General features: G+C 45.3%; 1 protein-coding gene across 6 annotated transcripts in view; it reads left to right on the top strand.

The window, feature by feature from the left end:
* Positions 1 to 21,165, top strand: part of LOC137563688 (suppressor of tumorigenicity 7 protein homolog) — a 186,661-nt gene that overhangs the window by 130,843 nt on the left and 34,653 nt on the right. For all 6 annotated transcript variants that reach the window (XM_068276445.1, XM_068276443.1, XM_068276447.1 and 3 more), the window contains 3 exons: positions 4,008 to 4,083; positions 5,352 to 5,506; positions 9,399 to 9,496. In XM_068276445.1, coding sequence (XP_068132546.1) covers positions 4,008 to 4,083; positions 5,352 to 5,506; positions 9,399 to 9,496 — 329 coding nt within the window. The remainder of the gene's footprint in view (positions 1 to 4,007; positions 4,084 to 5,351; positions 5,507 to 9,398; positions 9,497 to 21,165) is intronic.

The raw sequence follows: 21,165 nt of genomic DNA, 5'->3' as shown, positions 1-21,165 counted from the left end.
AAACGTCCAGTGTCAAGCGTAAAGAGGTTATTTGAAAATTGAGATTGTTTTTTTTTTTCATTTGTTTGTTTTTTTTCTTATGAGATTATATATTTTTTTTCAGTGGTTTTAATTTCTATTTAATGGGCCAAATGCAGCACCTATAGCATCCAAACTGATTGCCGTATAAACTGTATATTTACTCAGTAGCTGTGACCTAAAGACAAGGAGGCTCCTACTCAACACTAGTTTTCAAATTTTGTTTTAAAAATGCTTTTTACTGTAATTGGACCCATGCAAATAAGACTCCTACAAATAAAGTAACCGTTTTTGGAATATTTTTCCTACATAAGTGGTATAAACACGTAAAAGCAGATGTATATTGTATAGTCCAATAAAATATGTGACAACCACTAAAACAAAAGTTTGCTTTCTTAAAGCGGAACTGTAGAGAGAAAATAAACATTGTTTCACTTACCTGGGGCTTCCCCAAGCCCCCAACAGCTGTCCTGTCCCGCGCTGCTTCTCGACGAGCCTCCCTTCTCCCGCCGCCAGCTACTTTCGGTTCCGCCGCCGGGCCACTGCGCCTGCACGGCTATGGCCACACGTATCCTTTCTTCGCATTCCCCTCTATTGCAGAGGGGAACACGAAGAAAGGATACTCTTGGCAGGGCTGCGCTGGCATCGACTTACAAGTCGAGGTACGGGACGGAGCGGCGGAGGAGAACGGAGGCTCAGGGAGGACTGGCGCGGGACAGGACAGCTGCTGGGGCTTGGGGAAGCCCCAGGTAAGTGAAACAATGTGTTTATTTTCTATCTAAAGTTCTGCTTTAAAGAGACACTGAAGCGAAAAAAAATTATGATATAATGAATTGGTTGTGTAGTACAGCTAAGAAATAAAGCATTAGGAGCAGAGACCTAAGTCTAATATTTGTTTCCAGTGCAGGAAGAGTTAAGAAACTCCAGTTGTTATCTATGCAAATAGCCATTGAGCTCTGCGACTTTGAAAGTGGTGGAGAGCTCTGACTTCTGATTAGGTCATCTCTCCTGTATTGTGTTTTTCTTTTTCAGAAAACTGTTCAGGACAGGTCAAAAGTTCACTGCCTGTTCTGCAAAATCTTTTAGAATGCTGAGTAATGTGTAAACTGCAAGTATTAGAGAATGATGCAATGTTATAAAAAAAAGCTGTATAACTGAAAATAAAAATGAGAATATTTTTTTTTGCTACCAAAGTCTAGTAATTACCCCTACTACACAACCAATTCATGATATCATAATTTTTTTTTTCCGCCTCAGTGTCTTTTTAAAACAGAAAGAATTTGCAATAATTCAGGTTGGAGTGAGCTCTGAGATGTCTCCCAGTGCATCACTGCTAATTATATGCAAATTAACCATTGTTATCCTTAGAAGCTAAACACACCTCCAGCTCCGCTGGAATGCAATGATGTGTCTTGCTTGTAATTAGTACAGAGCCATAATAATCAACATACATACAGACTGTTTCAGATTGGTTGATCCTCATCAGTGTATGGCATGGATTAGTTTTGGCTCTATGGAGTAGGACTTGAAACACCCAGAGGTACAGACTAACCAGCAATATCATGGTGAACCAGAACTCATTGGAGTGTGTACGGGGCTAATGGTCCAAAAAGCCACCCTTGCTAAAATGCATGGAAAACAAAAGTTTGCTTTCTTAACCACCCTGGCGTTCTATTAAGATCGCCAGGGCGGCTGCGGGAGGGTTTTTTTTAAATTAAAAAAAAACTATTTCATGCAGCCAACTGAAAGTTGGCTGCATGAAAGCCCACTAGATGGCGCTCCGGAGGCGTTCTTCTGATCGCCTCCGGTGGCCAAAAGTAACACGGAAGGCCGCAATGAGCGGCCTTCCGTGTTTTGCTTACTTCGTCGCCATGGCGACGAGCGGAGTGACGTCATGGACGTCAGCCGACGTCCTGACGTCAGCCGCCTCCGATCCAGCCCTTAGCTCTGGCCGGAACTATTTGTTCCGGCTGCGCAGGGCTCAGGCGGCTGGGGGGACCCTCTTTCGCCGCTGCTCGCGGCGGAGCGCCGCAGAGCGGCGGCGATCAGGCAGCACACGCGGCTGGCAAAGTGCCGGCTGCATGTGCTGCTTTTTATTTGGTCAAAATCAGCCCAGCAGGGCCTGAGCGGCACCCTCTGGCGGTAATGGACGAGCTGAGCTCGTCCATACCGCTAAGGTGGTTAAAACAGAAAGAATTTGCAATAATTCAGGTTGGAGTTAGCTCTGAGATGTCTCCCAGGGCATCACTGCTGAATAAATGCAAATTAATTCATATATTGTAATGATCCGCTCAGCTGCCTGCGCAGGCAGGCAGCTTTTTGACCACTGTTCAGGTCTGCATTCTGCAGGTCTCTGGAAGAGAGACCTTTTGTCAGTTTTGCAGCTTGCAGCTTGCTGCTGCTGAGGAATTTGCATACGTTTGTCATGCAAATTGCCTAGCCACATCCTTTGTAGGCTTGCTCTATATATACCATGTGATTCCACAGTACGTCGCTGGTCATAAGGGTTTGTCCTGTGAAACACTCCTGGAGTGTCAGCCATGCCTATTGTTTGAAGATTAGCTTAGAGTAATTCCTGGGACTGCGCTAGGCATCCTTGCTAGAGCAGTCAGGATTGTATTCTTTGTATTGCCTGTTCTGTCTCTCTTGCTGTACTTGGATCTCACTTGCTCTGGCGGAAAGAGCAGTGGATTCAGCTCGCTCTGTTTCTATACTTGGATCACACTCGCTCTGGCGGAAAGAGCAGTGGATCCCGCTAAACTATCTTGCTGTACTTGGATCACACTTGCTCTGGCGGAAAGAGCAGGGGATCCTGCAAGCTCTGTTGCCTTACTTGGATCGCACTCGCTCTGGCGGAAAGAGCAGTGGATCGTATCTCTCACTTATTCCTGTTTTCGTGTATCTGTCTTGTCTGATACGAACGCTTGCTGGAGGCTCGGTGAGGTAACCGTTAAGCAAGCGCTCACGTCTTATGTTTCATGTTTGTCTGTCGGTGGTTAGTTAGGCGTGCTTGTCTCTGTTGCGCTTAACACGCGGAGACCGCGCAGTAAACGCGTTCGCTGTTGCGAATGAGTGCGGTGTTCGCGTTTAGTTAGCGTTTGTTATTTTCCTTCTCTTCTCATTGTATGATTACTGTTCCTTTGCTACTCTCGTGCCCTGTCTTGCTTAAGCCTTGTGTCACCTCTGGCAATCGCCGCTCTCGCGATTGCGTTCCTACTTCGTTTCTGCTGTTGTGTGTGCACCGTCGCGGGTTGGCGACTAGATTGGGGCACATACATACATTCTGTCCCTGTGCTCATTCTCTTTCGCAATCGCTCCTCTTGCGATTGCGTTCTCACTTGGTTTCCTTTGTTGTGTGTCCACCGTCACAGGTTGGCGGCTAGATTGGTGGACATACATACATCTCATCTGTACTTGTTCAGTCTTGTGTTGCTGTTAGCAATCGCCATCTCGTGCGATTGCCTTCTCACCTGATCTTCATGGTTGTGTGTTCATCGTCGCAGGGTGGCGACTAGATTGGTGGACACACATACCCTCTGTCGCTTTGATCTCTCTCTTTCAGGGCTATCTTGCCCTGCGTTTCTTCCCTCCGTACAATTCCTGTCTGGCGTCAGTGGCAGGGCAGAGGATCTGTTCCGACAGGAATTTCCCTCTACAGGTGCTTTGCACCTTTTGCTGGGTTCTCTCAAATTATACGCTTGTGATGGATTTCTGCAGTGTCAGCGCACGTCCTGTGCGCTGACCACGGAGAGAATTCCACAATCATTACATATATACAGTATGTTCAGCAGTGATGCACTGGGAGACATCTCAAGCTCACTCCAACCTGAATTATCGCAATCGGTGTTTGGCACCTACTAAAACTACTACTAGGATGATTTACTACATTAGTAAAGGGTACAGTAAAATATGATTAAATATCAATACTTTTATAAATGGTTATTATATACGGGTTATGTATTGATTTTCTGTGTTTTATTTTTAAACAGTAATGCAAAAGGCATGGCGTGAAAGAAACCCACAAGCCAGAATCTCTGCGGCACATGAAGCTTTAGAATTAAATGAGTGAGTAGTCCTATTCATCAGTTTAAAAGCATTGGTCCATAATCAAGGCCAGAAGGATGCCTATAGTTAAACATCTAGTATCCCTTCCCCATGCTTCTTTGTAGTCTGTAAAAGAAAACCTCCAAATTGGCCTTTCTTAATACTTGTGTTCTTTCTAAATGATTTAGTGCCATATTCAGCTGATGTGAAATGGGAGCAAAGATCAGTGGTTGGCAGTTGAATATCCATTGAAGTGAAGAATCAGTTTATGATTGGATGTGTTTCCCTTTCAGTGGATGTTATGTGGTCTCTAGCAGTTGATTTATTGACCATATTTCCACTTCAGGCAATTTTTCATGAGTTAAAATAGGTTAGGGTAAGTTAGTGTTTGGGCTTTGGGGACAGTTAGAGGCAGGTGTGGCTAGGCCACGGTAATATGTGAGAGTTAAGGAAAATGTGGTTTAATTTAGAATTAATGATTGTCTTAAATATAAATTAGTGTTAGACACCATTTAAAGAAATGAGGCAAAGGTGAAAGGGCACTTGGCAAGGATAAGGTTAGTTTGAGTGAGTGAGTGAGTGAGTGAGTGAGTGAGTGAGTGAGTGAGTGAGTGAGTGAGTGAGTGGCTAAGGTCAGGCTTGATGGAGGGCTTAGCAATAGGTCACGGGGAGTCAGGATATATCTTAAGGTTTAGATATATCCTCCCGATAGTTAGCGCCTAAATGAATAGATGGCCACAGTCATTACAGCAAATCCTGCCGAAAAACACTTCAAAGGAACTCTACATCTCCTATTGATGAAGTAGAATTAGCCGTTTCATTCCAGGGTATTATGTTTGGATGCCTTTAACTAATACAGTATATGTTTGTTCCAATTAATTCAGAGAAACACATTTATACTAAGTGTTCCTTGTTTGTCATTGTAATCAGTACAAAATGTTATGTTAGCCTGCGAAACAGAATGTCTTTCTTTGGGAAATTGGGTGTGTATTGTATTGGGCAATGTGACTCCTGCAACACATTCGGAATAAGCACTCACATAGACTTTGAAAAGTGTTTTGGACCCTGATTCTGTGTTTTTTGAGAAAATCTCACACAACAGAAAACAGAGGAATGTTTCTTGAATCGGGGTCTCTGCATCAAAGCATTCTCAGAAATGCAGCATTGTCTGCCAGGAGACTACTGATGGTGGCATCAATCACTTTATTCACTCGGTCTCATCGATCTAAGATATAGTATTATATTTCACTCATTCATTGCTTGTTTTTCTTTTATGTTTTTGATTCCAGATGTGCTACTGCATTTATTCTTTTGGCTGAGGAAGAGGCAACTACTATTGTGGAGGCAGAGAAACTGTTTAAGCAGGCACTGAAAGCTGGAGAAGGTTGCTACAGGAGAAGCCAACAGTTACAGCACCATGGTGCTCAGTATGAAGCACAGCATAGTAAGAGATAACTATTTCATACGGATTACACACGCAGCACTCTGTACAGTTGCATCCAATTCACTTAACTCAAACTTCAGCTTCAGCTTAAAAAAATGCATATGAAGAAGCTAGCACATCCAAGAATTATCTTTATTGTTATCTTGCAAATAAGCCAACATTTCAGAGCCACACAGGGCCCCTTTATCAAGTCACACATTGCTCTAGGCAACAATCTGTCTGCCGCTTCAGGGTAAACCTAAAAAGTCAAGTGGGGACTCTCTGCTCCTTTTCGCACTCACTCATGTGATATGCATCCAGCAGGCGGCTACAGCCTGCAGGCAATCAGAATTGTCGTAAAATATGTTTAAAGGACAACTGAAGTGAGAAGGATATGGAGACAGCCATATTTATTTCCTTTCAGGCAATACTAGTTGACTGGCTGATCCTCTGCCTCTAATACTTTTAGCCATAAACCCTGACCAAGCATGCAGCAGACCAGGTGTTTCTGACATTATTGTCAGATCTGACAAGATTAGCTGCATGCTTGTTTCTGGGCCAAATAGATCTGTAGGTCTGCCAGGCAACTAGTATTGTTAAATGGGAAATAAATATGGCAGCCTCCATATACATCACTACAGTTGTCCTTTAAGGTATCTGTCTTTCTCTTAACTGGGTCAGAAGTATTCATGTTTTCTGCCTCATCTATTATACAACCTGCATGCAAGGCAGTGTTTGTATAATGATGATGTAATGGCCCAGATCGCTACAAAGCTTTGCATTATAAATTGTTGCCCAAAAGGTATATATAAAATGTAACTCTATTTGCTTACTGTTAGATAAACAGACACAATTAGTTAAAAAGCATCAGTTCTTGAGGACTACCCAACAAGCCTAGCCTCATCTGCCACCAGAGGAGGCTTCCTCAAAATTGCCACAAGTGGGAGACCACAGTTATGAGCAGGTTCTACCTGCCCAATGCTTTAGCGCAGTGTTTCTCAAACTTGTCCACATGGCTCCCCTACAGTGCATGTTTATCAGGCAACCTCACCTATGCACAGGTGGGGTAATCGGTGTTTCAGCTACATGGAATCCACCTAGCTGAAACTAGTTACCCCACCTGTGCATAGGAGAGGTTGCCTGCAAAATATGCACTGTTGGGGAGTCACAAGGACAAGTTTGAGAAACCCAGCTCTAGCATACTCACCCCATTTTACTAGACATAGGACCATATAAATATAGATTTGTTGGTTGGTAGTACCATGTAAGTGTGGATTATATATAGCATGAGAACTCCATAAAGGAGGTATGAGATGAGAGGACATGGGCTATCCTGCAAGCATTGAGGAGAGTCATCGTGGGGAGCAACTGGGGAATGCACATAGCACGGTCATATATAGTGTTAAGTTGTTGGAGACGTTGGTACCCTAAACCCTGCCCTGAACTTTAGTTTGTAAGAACTCATTTGATACCCAGAACCGAAGCAGGGAATTTGAACTTTTGCAGCTGATGGTAATTTGGGTGCTGCCATAGACTACAATGTTAATTGCAGTTATCGCAGTACCCAGTGTATAATTTATGCAGCTCAGTTATTATATAGCCAAACTCTGGCTAACAGTTACAGTAGGACTCAGTGGCACATGAAGTTGACTAGCCGAACTCCAGATAGCGGTAAAGATGGTGATGGTGCACAGAGTTTGACAACCATGTAGCCAAACACTAAATAGTGTCAGAGGGGTTTAAGTGTTTTAAGGGGTTCGGCTATTTAGTAGTCAGACTCTTACTGTCAGCGGGGGGAGTCACAAAGCGGCTCACAAAGTTTGGCTACTGTGTACTGACTAGTACTGAAAGGCTGACCCACCACCATTTGCAAAAGAAAACCTCTGAATATGATGCTGTGCACATGCACTCAACTTCTTTGGTGGACTGTGGCAAGGCCTGTTCTGAGTGCAACTTGTCCTGTTAAACCACTGTATGGTAATGACCAATGTGCTGCAGCTCAGTTTAAGGGTGTTGGTAATCCTCTTATAGCCTAGGCCATTAGGTCATCTTATGTACAACAACGTGTTGTTGTTGTTTTTTTTTTTGGGGGGGGGGGGGGGGTTGTTTTTTTAATCCTCCGTTTTCTGCCATGAGGTGCCATGTTGAACTTTCAATTACTAGTATGAGAGCATGAGAGCAACAAAAAAAATTCAATGCACCTGCTCCCCCATTCACACATATATCTTCATTGTTGTGTCATGAGAAGGATATAATAAAATATTCATAAAAATGTGAGGTGTGTGGGATACTGTATTTGTTTGGTAACCTATCATGTTTTTTTTTCAAAGCACCACCGGCATTCACATTTATACAGTTAAGAATCCTCTAAATAAAGCGTATAAAGTGTAGAAACCCCCTAGAAAAACAAATCCTTACCAAGCTGGTGTGGTTTCATAATGGATATATACTGTAGGTTCTGTAGACACTTTTTACAGATAACATGCAAATATACAGTAGGTTCCTTATTTACTGGGCACAAGACAGTAAAGTATCTTAAAGAGACTCTGTAACATAAAAAAAAAAACCCTCTGGGGGATACTTACCTCAGGAGGGGGGGAAGCCTCAGAGTCCCAATGAGGCTTCCTCCTCCCATGTAGGTTCAGGGAATCCAGCGCTGGCTCCCCCGAATGCTCCCCCAATCCTCCCTCGACAAGCCTGACAAGGCTTTTGATATATTTACCTCGCCGGGATCCAGTGCAGGTGCAGTAGCGGCTCTTTGCTCGGGCTAGGCGGAAATAGTCAAGCCTGATTGTATCCGCTCTACTGCACAGGTGGAAGAGGACTAGTGCCTGCGCAGCAGAGCGGATCGATCGGGTTCGGCTATTTCCTCCTTAACCCGAATGAAGAGCGGCTAGTGCGCCTGCGCAGGATCGCGGTAGGTAAATATTTACCTCACCGCGATTCAGGGGATTCCCGCAATGCGCTGGAGGACGATGGGGGAAGCCCTGATAGGATCCAGAGGCTTCCCCCTCCCGAAGTAAGTACCCCCAGGGGGCATTTTTTTACTTACAGATTTTCTGTAAGTGTCAAAATGTAAGGAGTTTGGCAGAATGAACAATGTTAACGTAACGTAAAACAATTCTCTGATTGTAGCCTTCTTCTGACCGTCAACATGGCATTTGCTTTAACAACTTTGTTCCAGTGAAAAATCTTTTTTCAATTACTGCTCCATCCCCCTGTCAGCACTCTGTCAACAGAACACCAGACTTGGTTGTGCCTCCTCTCCCAAACTTTGTCTTAAGTTGTAATGCCAGGCATACACGGCTGCGTTTATGCGCCGGATCGAGCCGCTGGCTCGATGCCGGCGCATCCCTGCTCGTGCGCGGCTCAATCCCCGCTCGTACCCGCGGGCGGCTGCTAATCAGCCGCTCGTTTTATTCTATTGTTCTCCCCGCCGGTATCGAGCAAAGTATCGATCCGGCGGGGTATCGGACACGTCGGATATTATCAATCGAGCCATCAGGCTCGATTGATAATCCTCCCCAGCAGCCGTGTATGCCCAGCATAAAACCTCTGGGAAGAAGACTGAGCAAATATCTAATGGTATTGTTCCCTGAACAGGGGCTTTAATGCTAGGTACACGCAATACAATTTTCTGTTAGATTTACCTGCCAGATCGATTTTTTTTTCCAGCTTAATTTCGATCGATTTTCAGATCAATTTCCATTAAAGTGAACGGAAATCAATCAGAAAATCAATCAAAATTAAGATCGGACATGTTGGAAAAAATCAATCTGGCAGGTAAATCTAACAGAAGATTGTATTGTGTGTACCTAGCATAAGAAACACTTAACATGTTGTTTGTTCTGCACATGTATATCATGTATATTCATATGACATATGTGATTTCTAACTTTGTTTTGCCTTTCAGGGAGGGACACAAATGTACTTGTGTATATTAAAAGGAGATTAGCAATGTGTGCAAGAAAGTTGGGCAGAACAAGGGAAGCAGTAAAGATGATGAGAGATGTAAGTATTTTTCTTAATTCACAGTTCTTTTTGAATTGCTCATTTAGGTTGAAGTTAGCTGCTATTAATGGAACATATCAGCAGCAGCCTTCCTTACTGAATCATGTTGCTAATATTAAGAGAATTGAGCACATCCACTGAATCTACCAGCAATGGATTCAGACAAAACTGGAGACCTGTTGAATGGATGCAGTACTTGTTGAGAAAGACCTTGGCGTGTCAGGATATACACAGTATCCATTCCCGGAGCATGGTGGTCAGCACATATGCCATTACTGCCCATCAAAGGCACGCCGACATTCACAGCCCTCTGCAGCACCACCACTACCACCAGTGCAAACAGGCAGCCAGCTCTGTAAAATAGTAAACCTTAAGGTAGCCATACATCTAGCGATGTATGGGCAGATTCGACCAGGGGACAAGTCTCTCTCTAATCGAATCTGTTGACAGAGAGATCTGTCAGCTGCCCATACACCACAGGCCGTCGCCTGATGTAGGGCCACCTATAATTGGTAATAATTACTGCTTGAATAACCATTTTCATACAATTTTGGTCTGTAGCTCGGTATTGGGTCAATCAAACTCGACAGGAAGTGCATGCGATTAGCCCAGTTCCAAACTGCATGCAATTTGCATGTAAGCTGCAATTATTGGCAGGCCAATGAACACATTTAGGAGCCTACTTCTAACGGGTGGGAGAAAATGACTACAAATAATTTTTTCTATACTTTATTGTTGCAGTTAAAGCAGCCAGTGATTGCAGATTTACCACATGCTGTTTGATAATGTTTGTTAACGTGAACCTGAGGTGAAAGTGATATTGAGGCTGCCATATTTATTTCCTTTTAAATAATGCCAGTTGCCTGACAGCCCTGCTGATCTATTTGGCAGTAGAAGTGTCTGAATCACACCAGAATCAAGCATACAGCTAATCTTGTCAGCTCTGACAATATTGTCAGAAACAACCGATCTGCTGCATGCTTGTTCAGGGTCTATGGCAGAAAGTGTTAGAGGCAGAGGATCAGCAGGACAGCCAGGTCACGGGTATTGCTCGAAAGGAAATAAATATGGCAGCCCCCATATCACTGTGACCTCGAGTTTACTTTAAAGCTTATAAGTAGTGACAGCCATTATGTAGTTAGGCAGCAATAGGGATGATCGAAAAGGGTGATTTCGAAATTCCGCCAGAACGAAATTCTGTAACCGTTACATTCCGGCGGTATTTCACGGAATTCCACGTTCCGGCGGAACAATTTCAGTAATCTCATTTGAAACCTCGTTTTTGAAACATCGTAGGCCATGGGACCTAGTGGCGGTTCCACCGGTTATTTTTTTTTTTTTTTTTTGGAGCAGCAGGAGTTGTCATAGGCCATGGGACCTAGAGGTGGTTCCATGGCAGTCATTACATTTTTTGTTTGGAGCAGCAGGAGTTGTCGTAGGCCATGGGACCTAGAGGTGGTTTCACAGCAGTCATTATAATTTTTTTTTTAAAGCAGCAGGAGTAGTCATTGGCCAAAAGCACAGGGTTAGTGATATTACGTCGGATTGCTGCAAAAACAGAATTTTTTTGATCTTAAAATGCAAAAATATGTGATGGTAATGATAGGCAGCAGAGTTTGAGAGGGAGAGCCTTTGAGGCTTGAAAAACAGCACATTGTAATTTAGTCTAATCATCATCATGAATCAGTGAGAGAGGCCTTGTAATTATCACTGATCCATGACTCGTTCATTTTTATGAACGTTAATATGCCCACATGGTCTGTGGACAGACTGATTCGTTGGTCGGTGACCACCCCACCTGCAGCACTAAATACTCGCTGAGAAAGAACACTGGTGGCGGGGCATGCCAGAATCTCCAGTGCATACTGAGTGAGTTCAGGCCAGGTATCCAGTTGTTTTGTCCAATAGTCCCTGGGGTCATCATTACTCTCCATATTGTCTGGAGCACTGGCCGACCCCAAGTAATCATTCACCATACGGGCCAGCCGCTGGCGGTGACCACTTTGTCCGCTGGTGGTGCTTCTGCTAGAAGGAGTATCTGGCATTGGCTGATAAAATTTCTTCAACATACTCAGTAGGTTCACAGATTGGCTATTGGTGCTGCTGCTGGGAGTGGGACCACCAGACCTTTGCTGAGTATGATGAGGCTTGGTAGCTTGGGCCCGAGATACAGGTGCAGGAAACACATCTTCTACCCAACGAAGAAGGGCATCCCGGATCTGGCTCATCCTGGCGTCTGCTTGGGAGGGGGGTATGTACTGCTGCATTTTCCCCTTGCGTCGGGGATCTAAGATGGTGGCCACCCACATGTTGAGCCTTGATTTTAAAGTTTTAATCCAGGGGTCCTTATGGAGGCACTGGAGCATATGCGCAGCCATAGGGAAGAGATGTCTGCCATTAATCATCTCTTCCTGGCTGTCAGAACTGTCGTCATGCTCCAGCTCCACATCACAATCTTCTGCCCACCCCCGGACAATGGGCTCTTCCGCTTCCACAAGCTCTGCCTTCTCATCCAGGACTTGAGCATACTCACTCACTCCCCCACTTGACTGACCACTGTTCAGTAGGGCTTCCTCCCCCTGTTCGAACAGTTTGTCAAGAGCCTTGTCCAGCATGAAGGCAAGAGGGAGCACTTCTGATATTCTGCAGTGCTCCTCACTGACCTTTTTGTTGCCTGCTCAAACGGCTCCAACACTTTGCACACCTGTCCAATCAGCTGCCACTGGTCCCCAGTAATGTAGTCCAGTGGTCTTGTTCTGGAGGAAGATGTCTGAGACAGGTATAGCCTGACCGCCATTTACTGCTCCCACAACCTCTCCAGCATGTGGAGGGTGGAGTTCCACCGCGTTGTACAATCGGAAATAAGCCTGTGCTGCGGCAGGCTATGGCGGCGCTGCAGCAGTTTTAAAGCCATGGTGGCAGTTGCGGAGCAACGAATGTGGGCTGGCACCTTTCGTGCTGAGGCCACAGCGTCCTTCAATGCATCAAAAGTGCGTAAAAATGTCTGCACTACAAGGTTGAAGACGTGGGCCAAGCAAGGTAAGTGAGTGTAGTCACCTTGCGAAATGGCGGCCAGCATGTTGGCACCATTATCAGACACCATTGCACCTGTCTCCAGTTTTCGGGGGGGGGGGGGGGGGGGTCAGCCTTTGACGAATCTGATCTTGTAAGGCTGCAAGGATTACAGATCCGGTTTGCCTGTTCTTGTCCACGGATTCCAGTTTCAGCACTGCTTGGCATCGATGGTGCTGCAGACCAGTGTAGGAGTGGGACCACTTGCTGGGAGGCTCAGCAATGGCAGACTGGCCTTGGACAGAGCAGGAAGCAGAGGGAAGTACAACAGGCCTCCCCTTCAACCCACGTGGCGGCACCACCAGCTGAGATGCCCCAGACCTTGCACCCTCCTCAACCGCACCATAGAGGGTGACCCAATGGGCGGTAAAAGTTAGATACTTTCCCTGCCCATGCCTGCTGCTCCAGCCATCTATAGTGAAGTGCACCTTGCCACAGACAGCGTGATCCATAGACCGGCCAACACACTCCACAATGTGCTGGTGAAGGGCAGGGATAGCATTCTTGGCAAAATAATGGCAGCTGGGGATCCGCCATTGTGGAGCAACACTGTTCATCAGTCTGCGGAAGGGGGCACAGTCCACAAACTGGTAGGGCAGTAGCTGTTGGCCCAAAAGCCTTGCCAGGAGCGCATTAGTTTTCACAACAAACGGATCACTTGCAGGGAGCATCCGCTTCCTCTGCAACATTTCTGGTACAGAGGCCTGACGCTGGAACACTTGCCGAGGTCTGGACTCTCTGGAGCCCTCTTCCAGCCTGGCATGCAAAGGGATTTGAAGTATAATGGGACTGAGCAGGTTGGATAGGGACAGGACGGCTAGAAAAAGAAGAGGAGGGGCCTGTGGCGGCTGCTTTTCCTCCACCCATCTTATTGTAATTTTTTACATATTCGAACTCCCGTCTGTGGTGGTTGCGCAGATGGCTTATCAGCCCTGAAGTGCCGAACTCGGTACCAGATTTGCCTCTGCTCACCGATTTATGGCATACAGAACAGACTGCAATGGATTCATCCTCTTCCAGAACATTATAATAATTCCATGATGGGGACGTGCGTGCACGTGGAGCAGTGGTGTGACCTGTTCTAGCACGTCCATGCTCAGCATTGGACTGGTGGGTACTGACAGACTGGAAAGCACTTGCAGGCTACTGGCCAACCGTCTGCTCTGTTTCTCCATGCTGCTCATGCCTGCTAGTGCCTAACCCACCAGATGGCGACCACGTTGGATCAGCCGCCTCATCATCCAAAATATCATCCAGTTCAACCAAAGCACTGGAACCCATAAGTGACTCTTCTGGACCCTCCACCTCTCGACCAAACACCTCTGTAGTTGACTGGTGGTGATGTTGACTGGTGACACTGGATGAAGAAAACACAGGGGCCATTTCTGTCACCACAGAACCCACCACTTCTTGGGAGCTTGGTCCCAAGGTCTCCTCCAATGCCTTCTCCCAATCCTTTTCCACATCTCTCTCATCGACGTAGGTGTGCTTTACTTCTGGAGGAGAGTACTGGGAGGAAGCAACCTCGTCAAGAGAAACAGCTGCGGTCGGGTTCTGGTCATGAGGAACCTGGCCACTACTGGTGCTGCTGTAAAAAGCTTCAAGTCCCTCAGACTGGGTAGAGGGTTCCTGATCTAAATAATTGACAACTCTCTTCGCCTGCTGCTCTGTCAAAATTTTCCTGCGTGCGAACACAGGGAAGACATGTCTGACCAGGGGGGGGGAATGCTTCCTGCTGCTGCTGCCACCCTCAACCTGATCACGTTCTTGACGTGATCCACCAACACCACCATCACTCCATTTTCTTTTAGGAGTGGCAGGAAATTACTGCTGCTCTCGCTCCATTGTTTTGGGGCCACAAACTTTGTTGGGGAAGGGGTATGAGCGACAGAACAGATAAGAAAATAAGGAGGTGAAATAAAGAAAATAAATAAAAAAAACTAAATACAGAAAACTAAAAACAAAAATTAACTTAGAAAACAAAAAAAATTGCACTGCACTCAACTAATCAATCACCTCTCTCGCTCTGTCAAACACCTAAGCCTGCGGCCTGGCTGGCTCTGTCTAACCCTCTCCACACAGCAACTACTAGCACACTACACTACAATCTATCACTCAAACTAACAATCTTGAAACCCACAAGCTTCGTGCCTGTCACAGCTCTCTTATATACAAAATGGGTGGGATAGCTGATGATAGGTAGCTAGGGAGCTGGTTGCTAACGTAGGATTGGTTGTTTTTTGTTAAGACTCTAATTGGTGCTGAAATTCCGATTTTTCATGCAGCAATCCTGTTGTTTTCACTTTTAAACTTCTGTCTAGGGTCTTCCTTCTGATTGACTTAAAAAATCCGCATTCCGACGGAATTCCGAATAGCAATTCCGGAATTACCGTATTTCGTGCCGTATAAGATGCTCCGAAATATAAGACGCACCCAGGTTTAGAGGGCAAAAAACAGGGAAAAAAATATACTCAACATGGTGCGTCCATATTCCAGGGGCGTCTTGTACATGTTATCCCCCAAATGGTGTCTGCCCATGTGTCCTGTGTGCCCTTTCTCCCCCATGTGTCCTGACTGCCCCTTTTCCTCATATGTCCTTCTGTGTCCTGTCTCCCCATGTGTCCTTCTCCTTCATGTGTCCTGTCTCCCCCATGTGTCCTTCTCTTCATGTGTCCTGTCTCCCCCATGTGTCCTGTCTCCCCCATGTGTCCTGTCTCCCCCATGTGTCCTGTCTCCCCCATGTGTCCTGTCTCCCCCATGTGTCCTGTCTCCCCCATGTGTCCTGTCTCCCCCATGTGTCATGTCTCCCCCATGTGTCCTGTCTCCCCCATGTGTCGTCTCGATCTGGTAAAATGCCGGCGGCGGCGGCAGCTTACCAGATCCATTTCACCGGGAGGACTGCAGACACCCGGCTACTCCATGTGTTTCCTCTACTTCGCGGCTTGTACTGATTGAGTCATCAGTAGCCGCGAAGTAGAGGAAACACATGGAGTAGCCGGGTGTCTGCAGTCCTCCCGGCGAAATGGATCTGGTAAGCTGTCGCTGCTGACACTAGGGAAATGTATACAATAGGGATGCGAGACATGCAGGGGGGGGGGGGGGGCTGGGCGGGAGAAACGCAGGCATGGGGGGGGGGGGCAGGAAGAGATTAGATGGGGACAGCTGTGGCACACGGGGAGAAGCTAGGCACAGCGGGGACACAGGCAGGGAATCCCCAATGGCGGCGTATCGGCGGCGATTCCCTGCCTTTGCCGTATAAGACGCAGGGACTTTTTCTCCCTATTTTTTGGGAAAATACGGTACCGTTTAGCGCTATGGCAATTCCGTTCCGATGTGACGGAATGGAATTGCCACATTCGGAATCGCGGAAATCTGAATTCCGCGGAATTCGGTGAGCATCCCTAGGCAGCAGATGACTAACACAGCTGCCAGCCACTTGACCATTGGCTGTTGGCTTTAGGCCGGATTCACACATGCATATTGGTCAAATGTTTTTCTGCAAAGTGGCAGAAAAGTGTTTGACAGCTTTCGGTGGCTTTCGATCTGCCTTTTTCTTCCCCACCATGGAGGTGCATCGGTAACAGCCCTGGAAGCAACCTTTTGCTTCCAAGGTCACTTTAAATGTCGGGAAAATAGGGGTCAAAACACGGGCATTTGCGCAAATAATGGTACCGGCACTGCCCAATCATTTGAATGGACAGAGCTGAAATGACGAGTGCTGCATCCATGTGAACTGTGCCTAAATCTGCTAGTCAATAAGTCCTCTTCCCCGAGAGAGAGAGAGAATTTTATTATTTAGTATTTTGTATAGCGCTGACATTTTGCAGCGCTGTACAGAGTACATAGTCATGTTGCTTAACCATACCCCCCAACCGTCCCGTTTTCGTCGGGATTCTCACGATTTGGGGGGGCCCTCCCGCTATCCTGGGCCCCCCCTCTTGAATCCCGACGGATGGGCAGAGAATGGAGGAAGAAAAAATGATCGAGGCTCCAGCCGCGGTAATGAGGGATGCGGGAGCCCGGCTTCATTACTTCCTCCCTCCCTCCCTCCCTCCCTCTCTGAATACCCCCCTGATGTGTCTGTCCCCCCCTCCTTGTTAGCAGAGTGAGCGCAGCGGAGCAGCCAGTCGAGTCCTCTTACTTACCGCTGATCCACTCGTACTGGCATCGGACCACCATGTGCTTCCTGTTTACTATGACGTCACAGGAAGCACATGGAGGTCTGATGCCAGTACGAGTGGATCAGCGGTAAGAGGACTCGGCTGGCTGCTCCGCTGCGCTCACTCTGCCTACAGGGAGGGAGGAGGGGGGACACAGACACATCAGGGGGGGCGTTCAGAGAGGGGGGGGGGGGACAGACACATCAGGGGGGCGTTCAGAGAGGGGGGGGGGGGACAGACACATCAGGGGGGCATAGACACAGAAACCCATGGGCACCCTCACCCTTCTCCCCACCATTTTTTAATGACAATTGCATGCATGCATATATATATATATATATATATATATATATATATATATATATATATATATATATATATATATATATATATATATATATATATATATATAATCTCTGCAATTGTGTATATATATTTTTTTTGACTAGGGGTGTGTCAGGGGGTGTGGCTGGGGGGGTGTCAGGGGGTGTGGCTTATGTCCCGGTTTCTCATCTCAAAAAGTTGGGAGGTATGCTTAACTGTCCATCACAGATGCTCATAATCGAATCCCAACCATAGTAAAATTTCTATTGTTGCCTAGGGCCAATTTTAAGGGGGGAGACATTTACCTTATCTGCTGCATGTTTTGGGAAGTGGTAGGAAACCCACGCAGACATGGGTAAAACATACAGACTCCAATCATGCATGAGAGGAAGTGCTGGCTAGCAAACCAAAAGTACTATGGTAATCAACTGCCATCTCATTTATAATCCGTTATTTTTTTATTTTATTTCGTAGCTGCCTTTTCCTCTGTGTGGCCTAGTGCACACCAGAGCGGTTCGGCTGCGTTTTGTGATCCGCTTGCGGCTGCGGATACGCTTGGGTAATGTGTTTCAATGGGCTGGTGCACACCAGAGCTGGAGGCGTTTTTTGGATTGTGGATGCGTTTCTGCCTCAATGTTAAGTATAGGAAAAACGCAAATCGCTCTGAAAAACGCCTGTTCAGAGCGGTTTTGCCGGCGTTTTTGTTACAGAAGCTGTTCAGTAACAGCTTTACTGTAACAATATATTAAATCTACTACACCAAAAACGCTTCACAAAACCGCAAAACGCTAGCTGAAACGCTACAGAAAAAGAAAAAGCGTTTCAAAATCTGCTAGCATTTTGCGATCTGCTAGCGGTTTTTGGTGTGCACCAGGCCTCTGTTTGGTAGAGGTGTGCCATGCTACTCCACTCTGCACTACTCATAAAAGGTCATATTTATTTCTTTTTAAACAATACCAGTTACCTGACAGTCCTGCTGATCTATTTTTCTGCAGTAGTTTCTGAATTACACCAGAAACAAGCATGCAGCTAATCCTGTCGCATATGACAATAATGTCCAAAACACCTGCTCTGCTGCATGCTTGGTCAGGGCCTATGGCTAAAAGTATTAAGGGCAGAGTATCAACAGGCCAGCCAGGAAATATGCATAGTTTAAATGGAAATAAATATGGCAGCCTCTATATCCCTCTTGCTTTAGGTTCCCTTTTAAAGGAAATATGTATGGCAGCCTCCTTATGCCTCTCGCTTCAGTTGTCCCAAGTCATTATGGTAGGCCCTGTACTCAAATAAACATAAAACCTGGCGCTCCTCACTACCTCCTTGCTTTCCTCTCTCCTATATCAATCTGGTTCGCTTACTGCATAAAAAGTGTGTGTAACACTCACAAAAATATTAAAAACATAAAAACAGAGCGATCAACAGTAACAAGAACTGCAACACTAATGTTGCTAAGTAATCAATGTCCTCTTTGGCGTAAGCCTAATGCTGGCCAAACAAAGTTCATCCACATTTGATAAGTATAGGCTCTTCACTGTAAAACTTCCTCCAAAGAAATTGATAAATTTCTGTCACAGCGCTTATCACTATACGCTCACCAGATCGGTTGGCCAATCTTTTCAGATCAGCAGTCAGCGTTTTTGGCCTTGCCAGCAAGAGATTCCTCCGATCACTTCACCAGCCTCTCCAGGCATCCGACCATAAGCTCAGAATAAAACAAGGGAAATGCAATAGTGTGATACCATTTGGATAGAGCTTAATATTATCACCAGTGCACCCCTTTTCCAGAACAGTGCCACCAACGTGCTTCCACCATAAACAGATACACAAGGCGCTCACCAGATGCACTGGCCGACCCGCAACAGACCAGCAATATAGCGTGTTGTTATAACTTCAGTTTTTGGGATAAAGGACATCCTAGGACTCAAACAAAGCCGACCATAGCATAATTCCGTTTGATTTTAATAAGTAATAAAAGTAGTGCACTTACAAATTTGCAGTAAAACATGCGCATATAAAAAAACGTAGCACAGGATCCTCCAGCGTCTCCTCAGCTCCTTAGGCTCCGCCCTACTAGTTTCGTCCAATGACTCATCAGGGGCTCAGCCCCTGGTGAGCGCCTTGTGTATCTGTTTATGGTGGAAGCACGTTGGTGGCACTGTTCTGGAAAAGGGGTGCACTGGTGATAATATTAAGCTCTATCCAAATGGTATCACACTATTGCATTTCCCTTGTTTTATTCTGAGCTTATGGTCGGATGCCTGGAGAGGCTGGTGAAGTGATCGGAGGAATCTCTTGCTGGCAAGGCCAAAAACGCTGACTGCTGATCTGAAAAGATTGGCCAACCGATCTGGTGAGCGTATAGTGATAAGCGCTGTGACAGAAATTTATCAATTTCTTTGGAGGAAGTTTTACAGTGAAGAGCCTATACTTATCAAATGTGGATGAACTTTGTTTGGCCAGCATTAGGCTTACGCCAAAGAGGACATTGATTACTTAGCAACATTAGTGTTGCAGTTCTTGTTACTGTTGATCGCTCTGCTTTTATGTTTTTAATAGGCCCTGTACTCCCTCTGGATTTTAAAGCTTGTGTTGCATCGGTGGTCACGCAAATAAAGGCACCATTTAAGTAAGCCATGTAATTCAGTAAACCTTACTAAAATATGTTAGTTAATAGAATTAAAAGATGGATGTATTCTCTTGCATGATATGGTTCAAGTTCACTTGCCTCAGAACATCACCTGATTGCTTCTGTCATCTGTTACAAAGGCAGTTGTGATATAACATACGTTTTGACTACACTAAGGATAACAATGGAAACTTAAAGGACAACCGAGGTGACGTGACACGATGAAATAGACATGGGTATGTACAGTGCCGAGCACACAAATAACTAGGCTGTGTTCCTTTTTTCTTTCTCTGCCTGAAAGAGTTAAACATCAGGTATGCAAGAGACAGTTTCTGCCTAGGTCAGACTATAGCATAACCCTAAATGATAATTACAGCCATAAACACATTTCTGTCAGTAAATGGCTTCTGAGAGCAGAAAAGATTAAAAGGGTCAATAATTCATAGGTTTGAGCTCTGGCATACTTCAATGAAGGTGTGATTGAGCAGATACAAGGAAACAGAAAAACTTAAAAACTCGATTTAAATATAAAATAAAAATGTGGGATATCTTAAAAAAAAAAGAAGTCATTTTTAGTAGGAGGAGGATAGATGCAATTGTTTTTCTCATCCGTTTATTTTCACCTTGGATGTCCTTTAACCTAATGGCTGTATATTCATTAGGCAACCATTATACCAAAAGTGTATCATTACAATAGGCATGGTTGCTGTTATTTTACCACTACAACTCGCTGGTGGTGTTTCATTTTTTTATTTTTTGAGTTTCTGCATTATGGAACAGATAAGAAAAGAACCTCTATGTACAGGGCCGGTGCTACCATAGAGGCAAAGGAGGCAGCTGCCCCAGGGCCCCAGAGCTTGTAGGGGTCCCCAGTGGCTACAAGAGGGAAAAAAATTTCAAATCGACCTTATAGGTTTTGAGAAAATCGATTTTAAAGTTTCAAAGGAAGAAAAATACAAATTAAAAAACCAGCCGACTTTAATGGTTAATAGCAAATCCACCTTAAATGCTAGAAACCCTAAATTTGCAGGATATGTTAAGGAGATCATTGGGAATAAGAGGAAAAAACTATTTTTCAAAAAGACCTTATAGTTTTTGAGAAAATCGATTTTAAAGTTTCGAAGGAAAAAAGTATACTTTTAAATGCGGTAAATGTCACTTTTAGTACCTAACGGTAGTGTAATTTTACATGTATCAAAAGAAAGAGCAATACATTTCCTGAGGGGGTTTCCAGGGGGTCCATACGCAGCCGCAGCGCTTTGGTCAGGGATCGCTATACAGCCGCAATATGGCTGTATGAAGATTTCTGGCATTTTTTTCCTATTTTCCCAATTTTTTTTTTTATGTTCAGTGTGTGTGAATTTTTTTTTTATTTTTTTTTTTTAAATTATGTGGGGTCCCCCCACCCTGAAACGTTTTAACCCCTTGTCCCGCATGCAGGCTGGGGGAGCCAGACTGTTGAGCCCCGACCGATTGGGGCTTCAAAC

The sequence above is a fragment of the Hyperolius riggenbachi genome, chromosome 3, assembly GCF_040937935.1.
Source record: "Hyperolius riggenbachi isolate aHypRig1 chromosome 3, aHypRig1.pri, whole genome shotgun sequence".
In the NCBI taxonomy this organism is placed as follows: domain Eukaryota; kingdom Metazoa; phylum Chordata; class Amphibia; order Anura; family Hyperoliidae; genus Hyperolius; species Hyperolius riggenbachi.
This window is presented reverse-complemented; position numbering and strand designations above follow the sequence as displayed.